Below are 17,104 nucleotides of genomic sequence, written 5' to 3' on the forward strand. Positions count from 1 at the left end.
ATTGCCCTAGCTGAGGAAAAGGTATGTTATTTACAGCACTGAGTAATATGGCACAGCAGCACGAAAGCCAAAACAGGCCACTCACCTTCTGCTTGCAGCTGTGTTGTTTTCATAGAAGTGTGCTTTTGTTTGCTGGCTACTGGCAGCTGTTTGGGCAGTTTTCACACCTGAAAAAATGTCCTCCTCCTCATCATCACTGAACAAGGACTTTGGTGGCTTGCTCCTAGTCTTTGCAGCAGCACTGAAATATAGAGCATGAGGACACGGAGGATGAATGGGCCCTTTCAAGGGAGACAAAAGCAGGAGAAACACAAGACATGTAAGAAAAAATTACAATCTTTCTCCACCGCACAGATTTCCACTGAACATATTTGAACACAAGACCACGCAGATTTCCACTGAACCTATTTGAACACAAGCTATGTTGTGTTGGCCCCTCCTTCAGTGGTGGGGGAGGCTTGGGGTGTTCAAACACCTCTCCCTACAAAACAAGTTTCAGTACAAGGGCTGTTAAATGTAGAAAGGCATAGAAAAGGCATGGATGAAAGTGAAAGGTTGAATGTGAAACTGATTGGGGCAGTCCCGGGAGTGAAGATGAGGTGGACATGGATGACATAAGTGTGATCAGACCGTAGCTGGAGGTGTTTGAGAACAATTGCCATGAAATGCTCCCAAGTGCCTGTGCTGCATTATTTTTACAGCGAAGCTGTATATGGCTAGCCAATTCGTCCACCTATCGGTTGCCTGTATGCTGAAAACTCCGGCGCAACCCCATGCACATGTGCAAAAATAAAAAGAGAGAAAGAGAGGCGCACAGGCCCTGTTTACTCCGATCTATGGCATTATGCTATCTGGCCCAAAATTTCTATTTATAAAACTGGCGTGATGAAAGCGGTGATGTTAAAATCCCTGTTGCCTACTTGGGTGCATCCCCATTAGATTCTACGGCAGTTGGGCCAGGTAACATGATGTCATGGATTGGAGTGAAAAGGCCTTGTGCTATCTAGATGGTGTTGGATTAGCTGATGTCGTTGCTCTCCGTCACAGCCGAGCACATGCACAGCAGTTTCTCTCCGGTTGTGAAATGGGCAGGCCACGTGTCATACATACTCCTGAGGAGCACGCAGCTTTCAATCAGCAACGCTGCGAGCAGAACCGGGAACGAGCTCGTCTACGCCGTGCCCATGCTGCAGCCCAGGCGCAAGAACAGGCTCGTGCAGCCGAGTGCAAGCAGCAACTGCGTACTGAGGATCCGACAGCCTACCAAGCTGTCGTTGAATGAACCGTTGGGATTAACCCAGTGATAGGCACTGGGACTGCATGTTTCAGCTTCGCTGGTTAACCATCTGTACAGAGTTACAGAGTGTTTGCACCGTGATTTCTTTACACTTTTCTTTATTTTGAAAACTTCTTTTCTCTCACATATGCAAAAGATGAGGACCGTAGCCGAAAAACACCAAATAATGCCGCTTGATGAATACTTGACGGCGTTAGGCAGGGACACACAATAGGAATAATTCACAACATTATGAATGAGATCCTGCAAAAAGACATGTTCTAGAAGCACACATACAAAAACATGTGACGCATTTCAAATCTATATTGGGATTTGCCTTCTCTTCCCTGTCGGTTCTATGTCCTTTCAGTGCAATTTTTTTTTATGTTCCCTCAATAAAGTAGTTACTATGCTGAACCCTTTAATTTTCTCTCCCTTTCTTCCCTCTCTTCAATCATTCACCCTCAGCCTTAGTACTTTGTAGTCCTTAGTTTTTCTTTCTTATTATATGGACATCTTTTGTTTTGTGACTCCACCCACGTGTATGACAACATGTGGGTTGTAGTTAAGTAGGGAAATCAGTAGATCAGTTGTAGATCAGTAGGGAAAGAGTGATCAGTATGAAGGCTGGTCAGTGGCCAAAATGTCTGCAAAATAAAAATCTCGAACATCTCTTATGGTGTACAAAGACAAATCAAGATAAAGACAGGGCCTTCCCTATGCTACGTCACATGCGCATGTTCAGTGGATTTGTGTTTGACGGGTAGCTGGCAGGGCCAGTCTTAGAATTCTGGTTGTGGATCCAAGCCTCACGGATACGTGTATTTTTTGTGGTAAACATCGAAAATAATTTTCCTGATCAGACTTGCCGCTCTGTCTACGAGAGGACATTGCTGTGGGTTGTGCAGATCTGTAGTAAACTGCAGGACTGTAAATGGCTATGCCAGGTTTTTATGCATGCGGAAGTGAAAAATGTTGCCCACAGCAGACAGCGTAGTATGTTCCGTTGTTACTACCGAAGAAGTTGGAGCTAAAGGTTGAAAAGTGCTACGGAGGCCTAGGGGTGCTCCTTAGAGTGACACAGGAAACTATGATGGTCAACAAGATAAACACACAGAAACAGCAGGTGTATTGCAACTGCCACATAACAGCTAACTGGCTGTGCTACTACACCGCTAAAAAAAAAGAAGACAGGTGCCACGCATAGATTTGCACATGCCTTAGACATGCTACTGTGCCCAGCCAGCACGGTTGCATCCAGCCAGCACGGTTGCATCCACCTGCCACTATCCGGGACAGCAATCAACAGCGGCCATCATGGCTCCCTTTTCAGCTTGCCTCCACATAATTGATGACCTGAATGACTGAGCCAGCCATGCTAGTGTCAGCACAGCAACTCAACCACAGCAAGTGTGACGGCAGCCTATCTCTGCCAGCAGATGTCCCACGGATCTATGGCTTTCAGAAGCTTTATGTTGCCAACCCAGCCCCCTGTTTTATGCCATTCGACAGCCATTTCCTTATTAACAATGTGACTAACCCACTACTACACTACCATCACGTGCAGCAAGAGCTTCCAGAGGTCCTGCCCACAAAAATGAGACTGCCACCTCCTGGACCAAACACCTATGAGGATCTGTGGTGAACCATGGTCAGTTACTATGCTTCCTCCTGTCTTTGGACTTGTCTTCCTGGCACACTGTCATGAGCACCTTTGCCATATGACCAGCTGCGCCATCCCGCATCTTCACTATGTACACACTGAGCATCTACGTGATGTTCGTCATTATACACCCACCCCGACCTGCAACCTCCCTTCGACATCCAAGTCATCACCTGTGCTCCTGCTATCCCCAAAGAGGAAGCTGGGCCAACCACAAACACTCTCTGCTTCTTCAAGGTCCCTGTCACTCCTTTCTCATCCATTGCTGCAGAATCTCAGCCTTTCAGTTTGGGTGGCCTCACTAGCAACTGCTTTGGAGAGCATGTCACAGGCTGCACTAGGCCCAATTTCTGTACTCAATGGCATGAGGACAAGCACAACCCCTGCCACGCCTGAGGTGGCTACTGCAACCACCACAACCTCATAGTCGTTCGAAAGCTCCTGGCAAGCAACACAAGCCGAGTCTCACGAAGCACTATGCCCACCTCTTTTGTGGATGCCCATACTACAGAAGTTCTACAGGAGCAACCCAACACTCCAGTTCCTGCTGCTCAAAAGTCACTTCTACCTGAACAACATTAGCAAACACCGCGTCTGCCACTTCCACAACAGCAGCGAGCTGTCAAATGGCCTCCTCTCTTTGCTCGAAATTCCTGTCATTCTTGAGGGTTATTAGCACACTAATAGGCCTATGAAACTCATCACTTTCCCCATGTCATCTGCTGGCGCTGTTCCATCTTTTCTGAGTACCCGCATCTCTTGCAGCCTCCCAAGTAGCCAAGCACCTCTTCACTGCATTACTTTTTACTGCATTAACAATATAAAGTCCAAGGGCAATAAAATCCCTGCTGTGTACCGTACACTGTATAGGCAACTGAAAGCGTGCAAGGGTGAGCTGGCAATCGTGGCTCATCATCATCATCATCAGCTTGGTTACGCCTGCTGCAGGGCAAAGGCCTCTCCCATGCTTCTCCAACTACCCCGGTTATGTAATAATTGTGGCCATATCATCCCTGCAAACTTCTTAATCTCATCTGCCCACCTCACTTTCTGCTGCCCGCTGCGACGCTTCCCTTCTCTTGGAATCCAGTCCGTAACCCTTAATGACCATCGGTTGTCTTCCCTCCTCATTACGTGTCCTGCCCATGCCCATTTCATTTCCTTGATTTCAACTAAGATGTCATTAACTCGCGTTTGTTCCCTCACCCAATCTCCTCTTTTCTTATCCTTTAACGTTACACCCATCTTTCTTCTTTCCAAAGCTCGTTGCGTCATCCTTAATTTAAGTAGAACCCTTTTCGTGAGCCTCCAGGTTTCTGCCCCGTACGTGAGTACCGGTAAGACACAGCTGTTATAAACTTTTCTCTTGAGGGATAATGGCAACCTGCTGTTCATGATCTGAGAGTGCCTGCCGAACGCGCCCCAGCCCATTCTTATTCTTCTGATTATTTCAGTCTCATGATCCGGATCCGCAGTCACTGCCTGTCCTAAGTAGATGCATTCCCTTACAACTTCCAATGCCTCACTACCTATCGTAAACTGCTGTTCTCTTCCGAGACTGTTAAACATTACTTTTGTTTTTTGCACATTAATTTTTAGACCTACTCTTCTGCTTTGCCTCGGCAGGTCAGTGAGCACGCATTGCAATTGGTCCCATGAGTTACTAAGCAAGGCAATATCAACAGCGAATCGCAAGTTACTAAGGTATTCTCCATTAACTCTTATACCCAATTCTTCCCAGTCCAGGTCTCTGAATACCTCCTGTAAACACACTGTAAATAGCATTGGAAAGATCGTATCTCCCTGCCTGACGCCTTTCTTTATTGGGATTTTGTTGCTTTCTTTAAGGAGGACTACGGTGCCTGTGGAGCCGCTATAGATATCTTCCAGTATTTGTACATACGGCTCGTCTACACCCTGATTCCGCAATGCCTCCATGACTGCTGAGGTTTCGACTGAATCAAACGATTTCTCGTAATCAATGAAAGCTATATATAAAGGTTGGTTATATTCCGCACATTTTTCTATCACCTGATTGATAGTGTGAATATGGTCTACTGTTGAGTAGCCTTTACGGAATCCTGCCTGGTCCTTTGCTTGACAGAAGTCTAAGGTGTTCCTGATTCTATTTGCGATTACCTTAGTAAATATTTTATAGGCAATGGACAGTAAGCTGATCAGTCTATAATTCTTCAAGTTTTTGGCATCCCCTTTCTTATGGATTAGGATTATGTTAGCGTTCTTCCACGATTCCGGTATGCTCGAGGTCATGAGGCATTGCGTATACAGGGTGGCCAGTTTCTCTAGAACAATCTGCCCACCATCCTTCAACAAATCAGCTGTTACCTAATCCTCTCCAGCTGCCTTCCCCCTTTGCATAGCTCCCAAGGCTTTCTTTACTTCTTCCGGCGTTACTTGTGGGATTTCAATTTCAATTCCTCTCGACTATTCTCTCTTCCATTATCGTCGTGGGTGCCACTGGTATTGTATAAATTTCTATACAACTCCTCAGCCACTTCAACTCTTTCATCCATATTAGTAATGATCTTGCCGGCTTTGTCTCTTAATGCATACATCTGATTCTTGCCTATTCCTAGCTTCCTCACTGCTTTTAAGCTTCCTCCATTCCTATGAGCATGTTCAATTCTATCCATATTATACTTCCTTATGTCAGCTATATTATGCTCATTGACTAACTTCGAAAGTTCTGCCGGTTCTATTCTAGCTGTAGGGGTAGAGGCCTTCACACATTGGCATTTTTTGATCACATCTTTTGTCTCCTGCGATAGCTTACTGGCATCCTGTCTAACGCAGTTACCACCGACTTCTATTGCACATAAGAATGTCGTTCATTGCTCCAACACTAAGGTCCTCTTCCTGAGTTAAAGCCGTATATCTGTTCTGTAGCTTGATCCGGAATTCCTCTATTTTCCCTCTTACCGCTAATTCATTGATCGGCTTGTGTACCAGTTTGTTCTGTTCCCTCCTCAAGTCTGGGCTAATTTGACATCTTACCATCCTATGGTCACTGCAGCGCACCTTGCCGAGCATGTTCACATTTTGTATGATGCCAGGGTTAGCGCAGAGTATGAAGTTTATTTTATTTCTAGTCTCACCATTCGGGCTCCTCCACGTCACTTTCGTTTATGCCGCTTGCGGAGGAAGGTATTCATTGTCCGCAAATTATTCCATTCTGCGAACTCTACTAATAGCTCTCCCCTGCTATTCCTAGAACCTATGCCATATTCCCCCATTGACTTGTCTCCAGCCTGCTTCTTGCCTACCCTGGCATTGAAGTCGCCCATCAGTATAGTGTATTTTGTTTTGACTTTACCCATCACCGATTCCACGTCTTCATAAAAGCTTTTGACTTCCTGGTCATCATGACTGGATGTAGGCCTGTACGACCTTCAGTTGGTACCTCTTATTAAGTTTCACAACAAGACCTGTCACCCTCTCATTAATGCTATAGAATTCCTGTATGTTACCAGCTAGTATATCCTTATTAATCAGGAATCCGACTCCTAGTTCTCGTCTCTCCACTAAGCCCCGATAGCACAGGATGTGCCCGCTTTTTAGCACTGTATATGCTTGTTTTCTCCTCCTAACCACACTGAGCCCTATTATATCCCATTCACTGCCCGCTAATTCCTCCTATAGCACCTATAGACTCGCGTCACTAGATAATGTTCTGCCGTTAAACGTTGCCAGGTTCAGATTCCAATGGCGGCCTGTCCGGACCCAGATATTCATAGCGTGGCTCAATCTCACGCAAGCCAGGGGGGAAGCGCACCGTCCTCCATCGCGTGCAAGGCTCTGGGGGGGGGGGGGGGGGGGCGAGGAGGATAAGAAGAGGGGGTAGCACATTCTACTTCGGGCAGCCACGCAAGCCCTCTGTATCTTGAAACTTATCAGCAACGGGTACAGAGTCTGCCGTGCACTGTGTTTTCATGGCTTAGTTCAAGTGGATGAGAGAGGCAGCATGAAGGTCAATTCGTTTGCTGCTGCTGCCATGCTTCCTCATTCCAGCATTTTGACAGCAAGTTTCTGCGGCTATCGAGTGAGATGTGTTCATATTTGCTTGTGCATGCATGACACCATGCTTGTTAAGTTAGTATGCCTAATGTTTACAAGTTTATACGGCCGATAAAGATAAGATAAAGATTTTGGGCAATCGTTTCTGTATGCGAATTGCCCCAGCCATTAAAAGCCATCTGTAAATAGACGTATGCTTCTTCCCTCCCGCAACATCATTGGTAGAGGTGCGGGGTAGATGCATAGGGCACAGAATGAGTGCTGGCAGAAGACTGTGCAATAGATAGAGTGGAAACATGGCACTCATGGGACGGGGACAATGTGGCAAAAGACATGCCTCGAGGAAGTACTGGAGGGCACTGTCCGAAATTTAGGATGGGAAGGCACGTCTGATTGCCTGCTACAGAAACGATGGTGTGCGGGAAGGAGACACTGTGGGAAAGCAAGACTGAAGTCACGGGAGTAAGGACATAGTGGCCGTCAGGTACAGGTGGGCAGGCTAAAGCAACGATGCAGGTTGCCGCTAGAGGTGGGAGACAAATAAAATCTGCAGAACAAAGCTGAGTTGGGGCTTGAGCAGAAAGGTCAATGGGAAAGGGTAGTTCAAGTTTACAACACCGGCTGAACAGTCAATCGGAGCAGAATGGGCATTCAGAAAGTCGAGTCTGAGGATCACATCATGAGGGCAACGTTCGATCGCACTAAATAAAATGGACATGTGGCGACCAGTAACACTGACATGTGCAGTGCACCTTCCAAGCACAGCCGGAGTTCCACTGTTGGCGATCTGGATCAGTCGAGTCAAAGCAGGAGTAAGTACTTTCTTCAAGCTCAGTCGAAGCACTGCACTCTTGGTAGAAATTTGTGCTCCAGTGTCGATGAGTGCTATAATAGGGAAACCATCCATGTCCACGTCCAGAAGGTTCCAATCAGTAGGCAGGGTCAGCACAGGAATTTCAGGACGGTGTGCTAGAGAAGCATCACCTCCAGAAGCTGCCTCACTTAGTTTCCTGTCAGAGTGGCGACGGTAAGCTGGGGACGAGAAGTGACGCAGCTGGGATGAACGGGAGCGGCAACTATGTGGTGTTGGCGAGCGGCTAGTCATAGTGGCTCGAGCATTGTCAGGGGTGCGATAAGAGATCTTTGTTTGATATGCGTTCTGTTCGGTTGCTGCAATGTCACAACGTGGCAATACGCTAAATTTGTGAGAACAAGGCTGAGAGAGCAGCCAATCGGCAAGCAGTGAACTCCCCGGAAGTGTACTTGCCTCGTTTGTTGTCTGCTTGCAGACAGTTTACTACAAAACGAAATGTTTATCGTGTTCCAATGAATAAAATCTTTATCTAAAGAATGTATTTTTTTTCTTCTGAAGCTTAAACACGTTTTCAAATAGTGATATGTGAGTAAATGATATTGCGCGACAAAAAAACGACACGGACGTGAGAGAAGACGACACACCAAGCTAACATTTTTCTTTTGCCAACCCCACGACAGGTGCTTTCTCATATTTTTTTTACTCCACCAAGACAAAATTTCCTACAATAACAATTTCCGAGTGCTCCAGGCATGAGTAGCACTACGTTCCATAAGAAGCTCAACTCACCTGGTAGAAGAGAACAACAAGTCATCCTCATCGTTGTCAAACAGGACGTGCCTGGACTTGTCACTCTGGTCCTCAGATGGCAAGAAAACAGGGCACCCCTGCAAACAACAGGACACATGATACAGGGTTGCTGCAGGAAAACCTCAAAGAAGCTACAGAGGACATGCTGCTATATGATTTAGCACAAAGCTTGAGATTCATATAGGACTGACATGCACATCATGTTTTACAATGTTGAGAGTCTCCCCAGCAAAACATTTAGGCCAGTTTGCAAGTGAAGCTGGCTGTCAGATGATGAGTCAAGGTGCTGCGCCCAGTGTCACAGAGCCTATTGATGCCACTGCATGAATTTCCTGTGTGTATGCCTGCTGCATAACATTGACTCTCTTTGATTGATATTCATGCAGGAGGTTGTGTTCACATGTGCTAGGGATTCCATTTTTGCCATCTCCCGGCCAAAATTGTGCATACAGATAAGTAATCCTGTGTGAGACGGGTCGCCTGCAAACAGCCTGGAAGGCATAGAATAATATATGCTGAACTGAACCAGCCTACAAACTAGTTCATTGATGAGGACCATTATAATATTTTTCTCTCCAAACAGAAACCAAACCTGTGTTTTTATTAAAGTGAAGCTTTCTTTGCCTGCTTTGCACGTGCTGGCTACTGCCGTCTGGTCAGGTGAACAACAGCTGGGGTCACTGGGTGTGTGCAACTGGGCTTGCAGCAAGTGCACATGTTTTGGCCAATCCCTCATAACAGCTATACACCAGTGGGTAGGTGCCAAAACATACAAGCAGAATAGACAGGCAGAAGTAAAAAAGTTGGCAACAGAAGCAGGCAATTGTGAAGAATGATGAAGTGCACAAAGTGGGACCAGAGCATGCATTGAGCGACAAGCATTGAGCTGCACAGATGTGAAGCCATTTCATTTAAAGGGGACTTGAACCATTTTTTTATCAAGTGGACAAACAAACAAAGACAGAAGCCCATACGTGTGAAAGACCATATGGAAAGGTCAAAGTTTTCAGGGGTAACCTACAAGATTCCGTGCAAGAGATGACTCATCCTACACAGGTGAAACGGGGAATTTTAAAAGAAGGATTCAGCAGCACCAGAATGGTGTCCGGAAAGGCAGTGCAAGTTCCAATGCCTTGGCAGATCATCACATGACTACTAACCACATCATTGATGGGGATGCTGAGAGCATAATCATGACAGAGAAGCGCCTATCGTCAAGATTACTCTTAGAATCTTTACATGTTCAAACGACCAGAAACGTGATTAACTGGACATGGCATAATCTCCCCGAGATATACATGCGCACTCTGCGCCACCTAACACCTCAATAATCTCCCCCTCTTGCACTCATCTTCATTGCGAACAAGGGGCCCGTAGCGGTCTTGAAACATCATTAGTATATGTTTTTTATTTCCTTTTGAACCTTAGGCAAATGCCAGTTTATTTGACAAAAGAAATGCACTTGAAGTGAAAATGGGCTAGTTCAGAAATACTTTGCCGCAAGATGTACTTTGATGCATTCAGCAGAAGTGGAGTTATTGGCACTCAAACACACCCTTCACAGTGTTTCTGCTCTTTCTTCAATGCCTTGCACTGCGGAGGCTACGGCGGAGTGGAGTGTGCCCACAACACTCCACATACTGAACGTCACCGTGGTGTGCAGTTCAAATTTTGTTTTGGATGTTCACATAGATGCCACTACTTCCAATTTTGGCGCATACAGTGCGCCAAACATAAGCTGAATGCGGTTGTCCTCAGCAAGCCACAGTGTGCTCACTCGGAGAACTCAGCGTGGCACTCAGCGGCAGCTGCGGTATCTACGCAATGTAGCAGACCACAGCTACATGCAACTGTACCACATATGCACAGCGCTTGCTTTGTTCACGACAGGGCTTGACTGACAGATAGTAGCCACATCCAACTAGTGCATTTTGAACCGTGGAGGCTGCCAAGGCACCCAACCGGGAGCGGCTAGGAATGAGCGCATGCTGGCAAGCGTGTGTGTTATCTGACCTTAAGTTTGGCATGGTTCGAGGCTAGTTGAATGTTCAAAACTAGTCGGAATCAGCAAGCCCAGACGGCCACAACCCCAATAAGCAGGGTGGCCAAAGTTGAATTCCTATGCAGGCGGCTGTGGCCGAGCGTGAATAGACAATAGTCGGCTTCTTCCGGAAGTACCTAATTATTGAAATTCAAAAGCAGATTTTTGCCTACTTTAGCCTGTTTATTAAACTTCGTCACTAAATATACACAGTAACAGTAGGAAGAAGTGCAATGATCCAAAAACCCTTCTTGATTGATGTCAGCTACTGCCCATTAGCAGCAAGTTATGGGAATCTGTCACACTCCGAACTAAAACATCCAGAAAAGCGTGACAAGCAGGCTTCTGTTGAAAAGCGACTGTTTGAAAGAAAGGCAACTGCAGTACGCATTCCTCTTGCGAGCTCCGTGTCCTGTGCACGACAGCAAAGCTTGGCTGAGATGTTCACAGCAGCATATGCTATCCGCGAACTATGTTTTTTCACCAAGCCTGAGGGGTGGCTCAGGAACCCTTTACCAACCAAGAAAGCTACGCTTGTCACTGATCCTCACATGCGTGTGGCATCTGCTGATAATTTTTTTTTTCCTTTAACATCCTGTATATCACATCATCTTATTTGAGAAACTTCTTGAGCTCACAGCCTCTCTGGCAGAGTAGTGGGAGGCTAATGTTAATGACTCCTTACTTCAGCAGTGCAAAAATTTGCTTAGTATGGATGCTGACTTCCCAGTGTGAACCAGTCATTTTGAAATACTCCAATTGGATCGCTTTAGGTTTGTGTGAGCAATGTTGTGATCTGGAAATGTCACAATGATCACAATCATGATTTCAATGAGTGCTTGCATGCCTGCCACACTCTTCAGAAATATACGTCTTCCTCTATGGCTGTACAGAAGCCGCAGTGAGAAGGGAGACCTCATTTGCCAGACTAGCCTAGCCATTTTATTTCATGCATAGGCATGGGCACTGCACCCTGTGTATCTATTGCATTCTGTGAATGTCAGGTTGTACAGGGTAGCTGGTTACAACCTTCGTGCTGGTATGATCATCAAGACTTGTTTTATTAAGCAACTTTCAGGTAAAGGGAAAGTAATCAAGAGTGTGTTGAAACTTCAGGTATTGCTGAAGCACAATGCTACCCGATGTCTCAATGTGTCTTACTTAGGAACTTGATACACGGGCCTACATTTGTTTTTACACTGCCATTTCAAGCCCTCTGTATGTTTCCAGGTGAGACAGTGTAGACATACAATGTTAAAAAAAAAAATATGGGGTTTTACGTGCCAAAACCACGATATGATTATGAGGCACACCGTAAGGGGAGCCTCTGGAAATTTGGACCACCTGGGGTTCTTTAATGTGCACTTACATCTAAGTACACAGGTGTTTTCGCATTTCGCCTCCATCGAAATGCGGCCGCCGTGGCCACGATTTGATTACGCAACCTCGTTCTTAGCAGCCTAACACCATAGCCACTAAGCAACCACGGCGGGTGACACACAATGTTGCTCAAGCTTTAAGAGCTAATGCCATTTGACAGACTCAAAGCAATTGCCACAACTATGGGGATTAAATGCTGGCACATTGACACTACCAAATTAAGCAGTTATAGATATTGTTATGGGGTTAAAAACAGTAAGATGTATATTTCCAGGATATTTACAATTGTAGCAGTTGACAAGATGGTAGACAGTGCGCAAAGTCCAGAGTGTCGTCGTCTTCCAACCAAGCTGAGAACATCTTTGTCAGCATGTCACATGACCCCCGGCGGCTGAAGCACCGGCTTGGTGCTGGTTAGGAGGCGGGCGAGTGATACAACTTAAGACGCGCGATGTGGACCACGTCGGAGTGATGCTGAGCCACGGTTGGCTCAAGAGGGGCGATTTCGTACGTAACGTCAGTTACTTGACGCAAGACACGGTAAGGGCCAGAGTAGCGTGAAAGTAACTTCTCCGAGAGGCCAACGTGTTGCGACAGCGACCAAAGGAGTCACCTGCACACCTGCACTGTCACCTGCACATCGTCTGCGCTGCTGCCCCAGACTACGATCGAGCCACCCCAGGCAATGGAGATGCCTGTGGCCAGTTCAGCACAGCGACTTCGGCGGCTGCTTGTGTCCGGCTCGCAACAATCGGCGGCTGCAAAAAGAGCCTGCAGACACAAATGGCTACAGCAGCTCTCGCCAGCAGGGCGCGTCAGTGTGAGCAATGCTTGTTCGTGCCGACTACTGTGTTGCCCTCTCCGGAGTCATGCCATCGAGTCTGCAGAGCTGCTGCTGTGACCAGCGGACGCCAGCGTGGTACCTCAGAGACAATGTCGGCTCGCATGTTATTGTCAGCGCCTGAACATTTCCTCAGCGCGGCCACTGCTGCATGTATTACCTCTTATTCGCGAAGCACACAATGTTATACCAAGTGACATGTTTCACCGGAATATGGTGATTTAAGGTTGGGGGATGTGGAGATGCACAACTCTCATAAGTCCCCTGATGTCTTCCCCGCATGGCTCCAGTCTCCTGTAATCCGGTTTTGCTGTGTAGCTTAGTGTCGGCGGAGGTCAGTGTGGTTGCAGAGTAGTACGAGAGATGGCGCAAGTGTTGCGCTGCTAGCACCACCTAATGGCTGGGTTACTTGGGTGCAAAAGAAAGAAGACTGTTCCGCTTTGGCTCGGGGTCGACAAGCGGTGCGGATCTTCTGTCCATGTGCCAACGCATGCTTCTGTGAGAACGTCTGGCGAGGCCTAGGAGCACAACACAGGAATGGGCGAACACGATTGTTCGAACGCGCCACCATTCGCATGACCACACACATGAACAACCAGGTGTTGGTGTACAGTGTGGGATGAACACATCTGCTCGATATCCAGTCGCAGTGAGTCAGGATTCCGAGATTTCTAGTGTGCCCATTGGCATGTTCTATCGGCTCGCAGGCATTAGTGCATGAAAGGTGCAATAAATGCCTTTTTGATTGTTTGCACTACTGTGTTGTCATTCCTTTGTCCCGAGAACACAGGTGACACCCTACAGCAATTGGAACCGAACCAATGTGGTGACACAAAGAACTTTCATTGCCAAAAAATGCCATGTGTGAGGCATGTGATGCAGCTGGGCTCCTCTCTGGCACTTCCCTTTGAACATGCTGCGCAATGAAGTCTGTGCATGGCGCATGCCTGAACATACGTAACACAGGTTTGATTCTACCCAGCACCAGAAAAACTTCAAAAGATATTTTTTTTCTTTGAAGAGCCACAAACACCCAACGGCACATACACAGTGACTGACTCAAGTTGGCATGAAAGATGTTAGACAAAGACAAACATACATACCGCAAACTGGGTGGTGTTCCCAAAGAAATGCTAATCGCATTAAAGCATGTCCAATGGTTGGTTTCGAACCCAATTCCCTTAGCACAGCAGCCCTATGCTTCCCCCATTGGACCGCGGACTAACCAGCGACCCAAGTTGGCGTGGAAAAGGTTACGTACAGACAACACATAGCACAAACAAGGTGAAGTTCCCAATCGCATTAAATGTAAGGTTACCGTCCCAATGAAGTGGTGTCATTAGTAAAAGCTGATGGCTCACATTCTCAATGGCAGATCCGTGTTGACTTGCAAGAGCAAAATATCAAAGACCTTAGACCTCGATGCTCGTTATGGTTCAGATGAAGATATCACTCGAAATGTTGTAATGCACACTCACATAATGAAAAGTAGAGCAGACCCAGTTGAACTGAGTGCCACACATACTCAAGGGCTATTCAATGAATAAAAACTTGCCTCCACCAAACCAGGGTCTGTGAGATGACTGGTAGGCACCCTTGGCTGGGAGGTCACCTACATGCATAGGTTAAGAGTCCAGAAACAAGAAAGCTCACAAAAGGTCCAAGTTAAACAAACAACTGCTGCCATAAAAGTGCTGCTCAGTGATTATTAAACAGAAGGCAATGTTAGACATGATGATAAGGGCACTCTACAGGAGACGAAAACTTGCAGTGAATTCCAATGACAGATTTAAATCAGTCCACAAGCTCTGCCACAGAATGCCATCCTCCTGCAGAGAGCACTTACTTGAAATCTGCATTTGTAATACTCAGCCAAAGCTGGCATTCCCAACACTGAAGCTGCACCTGCATTGCTTTTTGAGATGTCAATAGTTTCAGAAGAAACCTAGCTATAAGCTGATTCACACATGGCCACACTCTTGCGGCGTGCGAGTGGAAAGCAGAACATTTCGGTGAATAAAACCTCCAATGCGACTTCTGAGAAAATCGCATTTGATAATTAAGCTCTCTCACCCTTTCCTTGGCCTCTTACATAAGGACCACTACATGCAAACAGAGCATCTAATCAAAGGCTCATTTACAAGCGTTTGCTATCATAACCTTACGGCTGGAATATGCCTTGTTAAGAAGCAGTCTGCAGTCATGGCAGCAGCAGCAGCACAATGAAGCACGTGCTTTCAGAATAGTGTCATTACTATGCAAATAATCCCACTCATTAAGAAAAGCACACAGACTTCATCAGCTTGGCAGAGCAGAAAATGTTGCTCTGAAGGTTTTCTAAATGTGCCACTGTAATTCAGCATACATCAACTGTCCTTTCACACTGTTGTCACAAGTGATGTTTGCGATTTTTGCCAAACAGCCTACAGTTCCAATTATATGCACTATTATGGTAAAGTGAGAACATCATGCAAAGTTCAGTGTTCGTAAATTATACAGGAAATTCAGCATGACAACATTGCAAAAGAAATGAGCTTGTAGAAATCATTTATACTACTACAAAGTGATAGTTTAAGACAAGATCTTTCAGTACCAATCTTTAACAACAACAGCTGTGACTCACTTTTGTTGGTGTAGATGTCCACAAATCACTGTAGTCCTCTTCATCAAAAAGGGCACCTTCGAGTGGTTTTTGAGTGGCTGTTGCTGCAAACAAAATGCACGCACTGTCCTATTGTAGAATCATTGACTGCTTGTACAGAAAGACTTGTTGTTGGGCTAGTTGGTGTTTGCTTAATGACACATTGTAGCACGAAGGCACAATTAGGAGGAAGAGACACACATCACAGGCACTAGTAACAACTTTTGACACAGGTGCTATTAGCAAAAGTTGTTAGCAGCACCTGTGACGTGTGTATTTTCTTTGCAATTGTGCCTTTGCACTACAATATGTCATTAAATTGATCACTTGGTGTAGAAGCAAACACTAAAACACGGGGCACGAACAAACAGAGTATGTATTTCCATGCCTGTCCTTTATAGCACTAAATCTTTCACAATACTACTCAATGAAATAAAGAACAATACTTTGTAGTATAAATGTAAGGCATCACTACTACAACTGCTTTGTAGAGCATGCTGAGCATGTTGCAAACAATCTCTCTTCAATGTCTAGACAATATTTTAATCAGTGGACACTCATCAAGTGCAGTTTGCAGAAGGTAAAAATAAATACACTGCATGCCATGGGCCGTGAAGGTCTAGGCTTTGAGCCTGCTCCAATGTCCTTGCCTCACAATCTCATATCTCATTTTGTGTGTTTCTTAAGTTTATGCTGACTGCATGCCTTGAAAAGCTCAAACAAGGCTCCATCCATATCTCCGTGTTTCCACAGCACTTTCTGGCAAGTTGTGCCGTTTGTGTTTACATGCATTAGCGTCTGTCCACAGCTAGGTGACCGCACCAGATTGACAACGGGGCACACTCACCGTTTGGGGGCAAGCTGGCACTCTCCTCCTTCTCATTGCCAAAGACACCAATGCCAACTGATGCCTCGGGCTCCACCACTCCCTCCATGTTGGTGGCCTGTCCTTGAGTCAGACTTCCAAGAAGCGCACTTCTAACTTCATCTGAAGACATCAAACAATTTTTCCCAATCCAAATCAGGCACTCAAAAGTACAGAACAAGTTACAAAAGAGAAATTTTTTTTGTCTTACACAGGGTATCTATCAAATCTGAGTTATTGGATTCACAGCTAATTTAGCAACAAAAAAAGGAGGGAAAAGACAGGCCAAGTGTTTTACTCACAACAGAATATGAATTAAAAACCCAATATTTATGTACAATGGAAAAAAGCAAAGGCAATACAATAACAAACATTTTTTAACTGCACCAATTTCTAACGACCATAAAGAAAGCATGAAACAAGGACAGGTGAGGACTTGCAACTAACTTTTATTCCACAAAGACAACATATTGTTACGTGTAGCTGAAGCCGAATGCTATTTATAATTTATTTACAGGGAAGCTAACGGAGGCCAAAATGGTGACGCCATATCAAGCCGGCACACACATCGTCTGCGTCCTCCTCAGTGCAGCCACACTGTGGCAGCTGTTCCGTAGCATCACCCCCGGCAGTAGAAGGACCGTCCTGGTGCTTAATCTACACATCCGCGGTGAAAGGTGTGTGGTACGGTTTTAGTCTCGCCATGTGAACGATGTCACTTGCAGCTGATGATGACGC

General features: G+C 45.9%; 1 protein-coding gene across 2 annotated transcripts in view; it reads right to left on the reverse strand.

Moving 5' to 3' along the window:
- Positions 1–17,104, reverse strand: part of LOC142560922 (uncharacterized) — a 384,720-nt gene that overhangs the window by 208,336 nt on the left and 159,280 nt on the right. For both annotated transcript variants that reach the window (XM_075673344.1, XM_075673343.1), the window contains exons 13-17: positions 16,349–16,489; positions 15,484–15,566; positions 14,416–14,472; positions 8,578–8,675; positions 86–241 (exon numbers count right to left, since the gene is read on the reverse strand). In XM_075673344.1, coding sequence (XP_075529459.1) covers positions 86–241; positions 8,578–8,675; positions 14,416–14,472; positions 15,484–15,566; positions 16,349–16,489 — 535 coding nt within the window. The remainder of the gene's footprint in view (positions 1–85; positions 242–8,577; positions 8,676–14,415; positions 14,473–15,483; positions 15,567–16,348; positions 16,490–17,104) is intronic.

The sequence above is a fragment of the Dermacentor variabilis genome, chromosome 10 (genome assembly GCF_050947875.1).
Source record: "Dermacentor variabilis isolate Ectoservices chromosome 10, ASM5094787v1, whole genome shotgun sequence".
NCBI lineage: Eukaryota > Metazoa > Arthropoda > Arachnida > Ixodida > Ixodidae > Dermacentor > Dermacentor variabilis.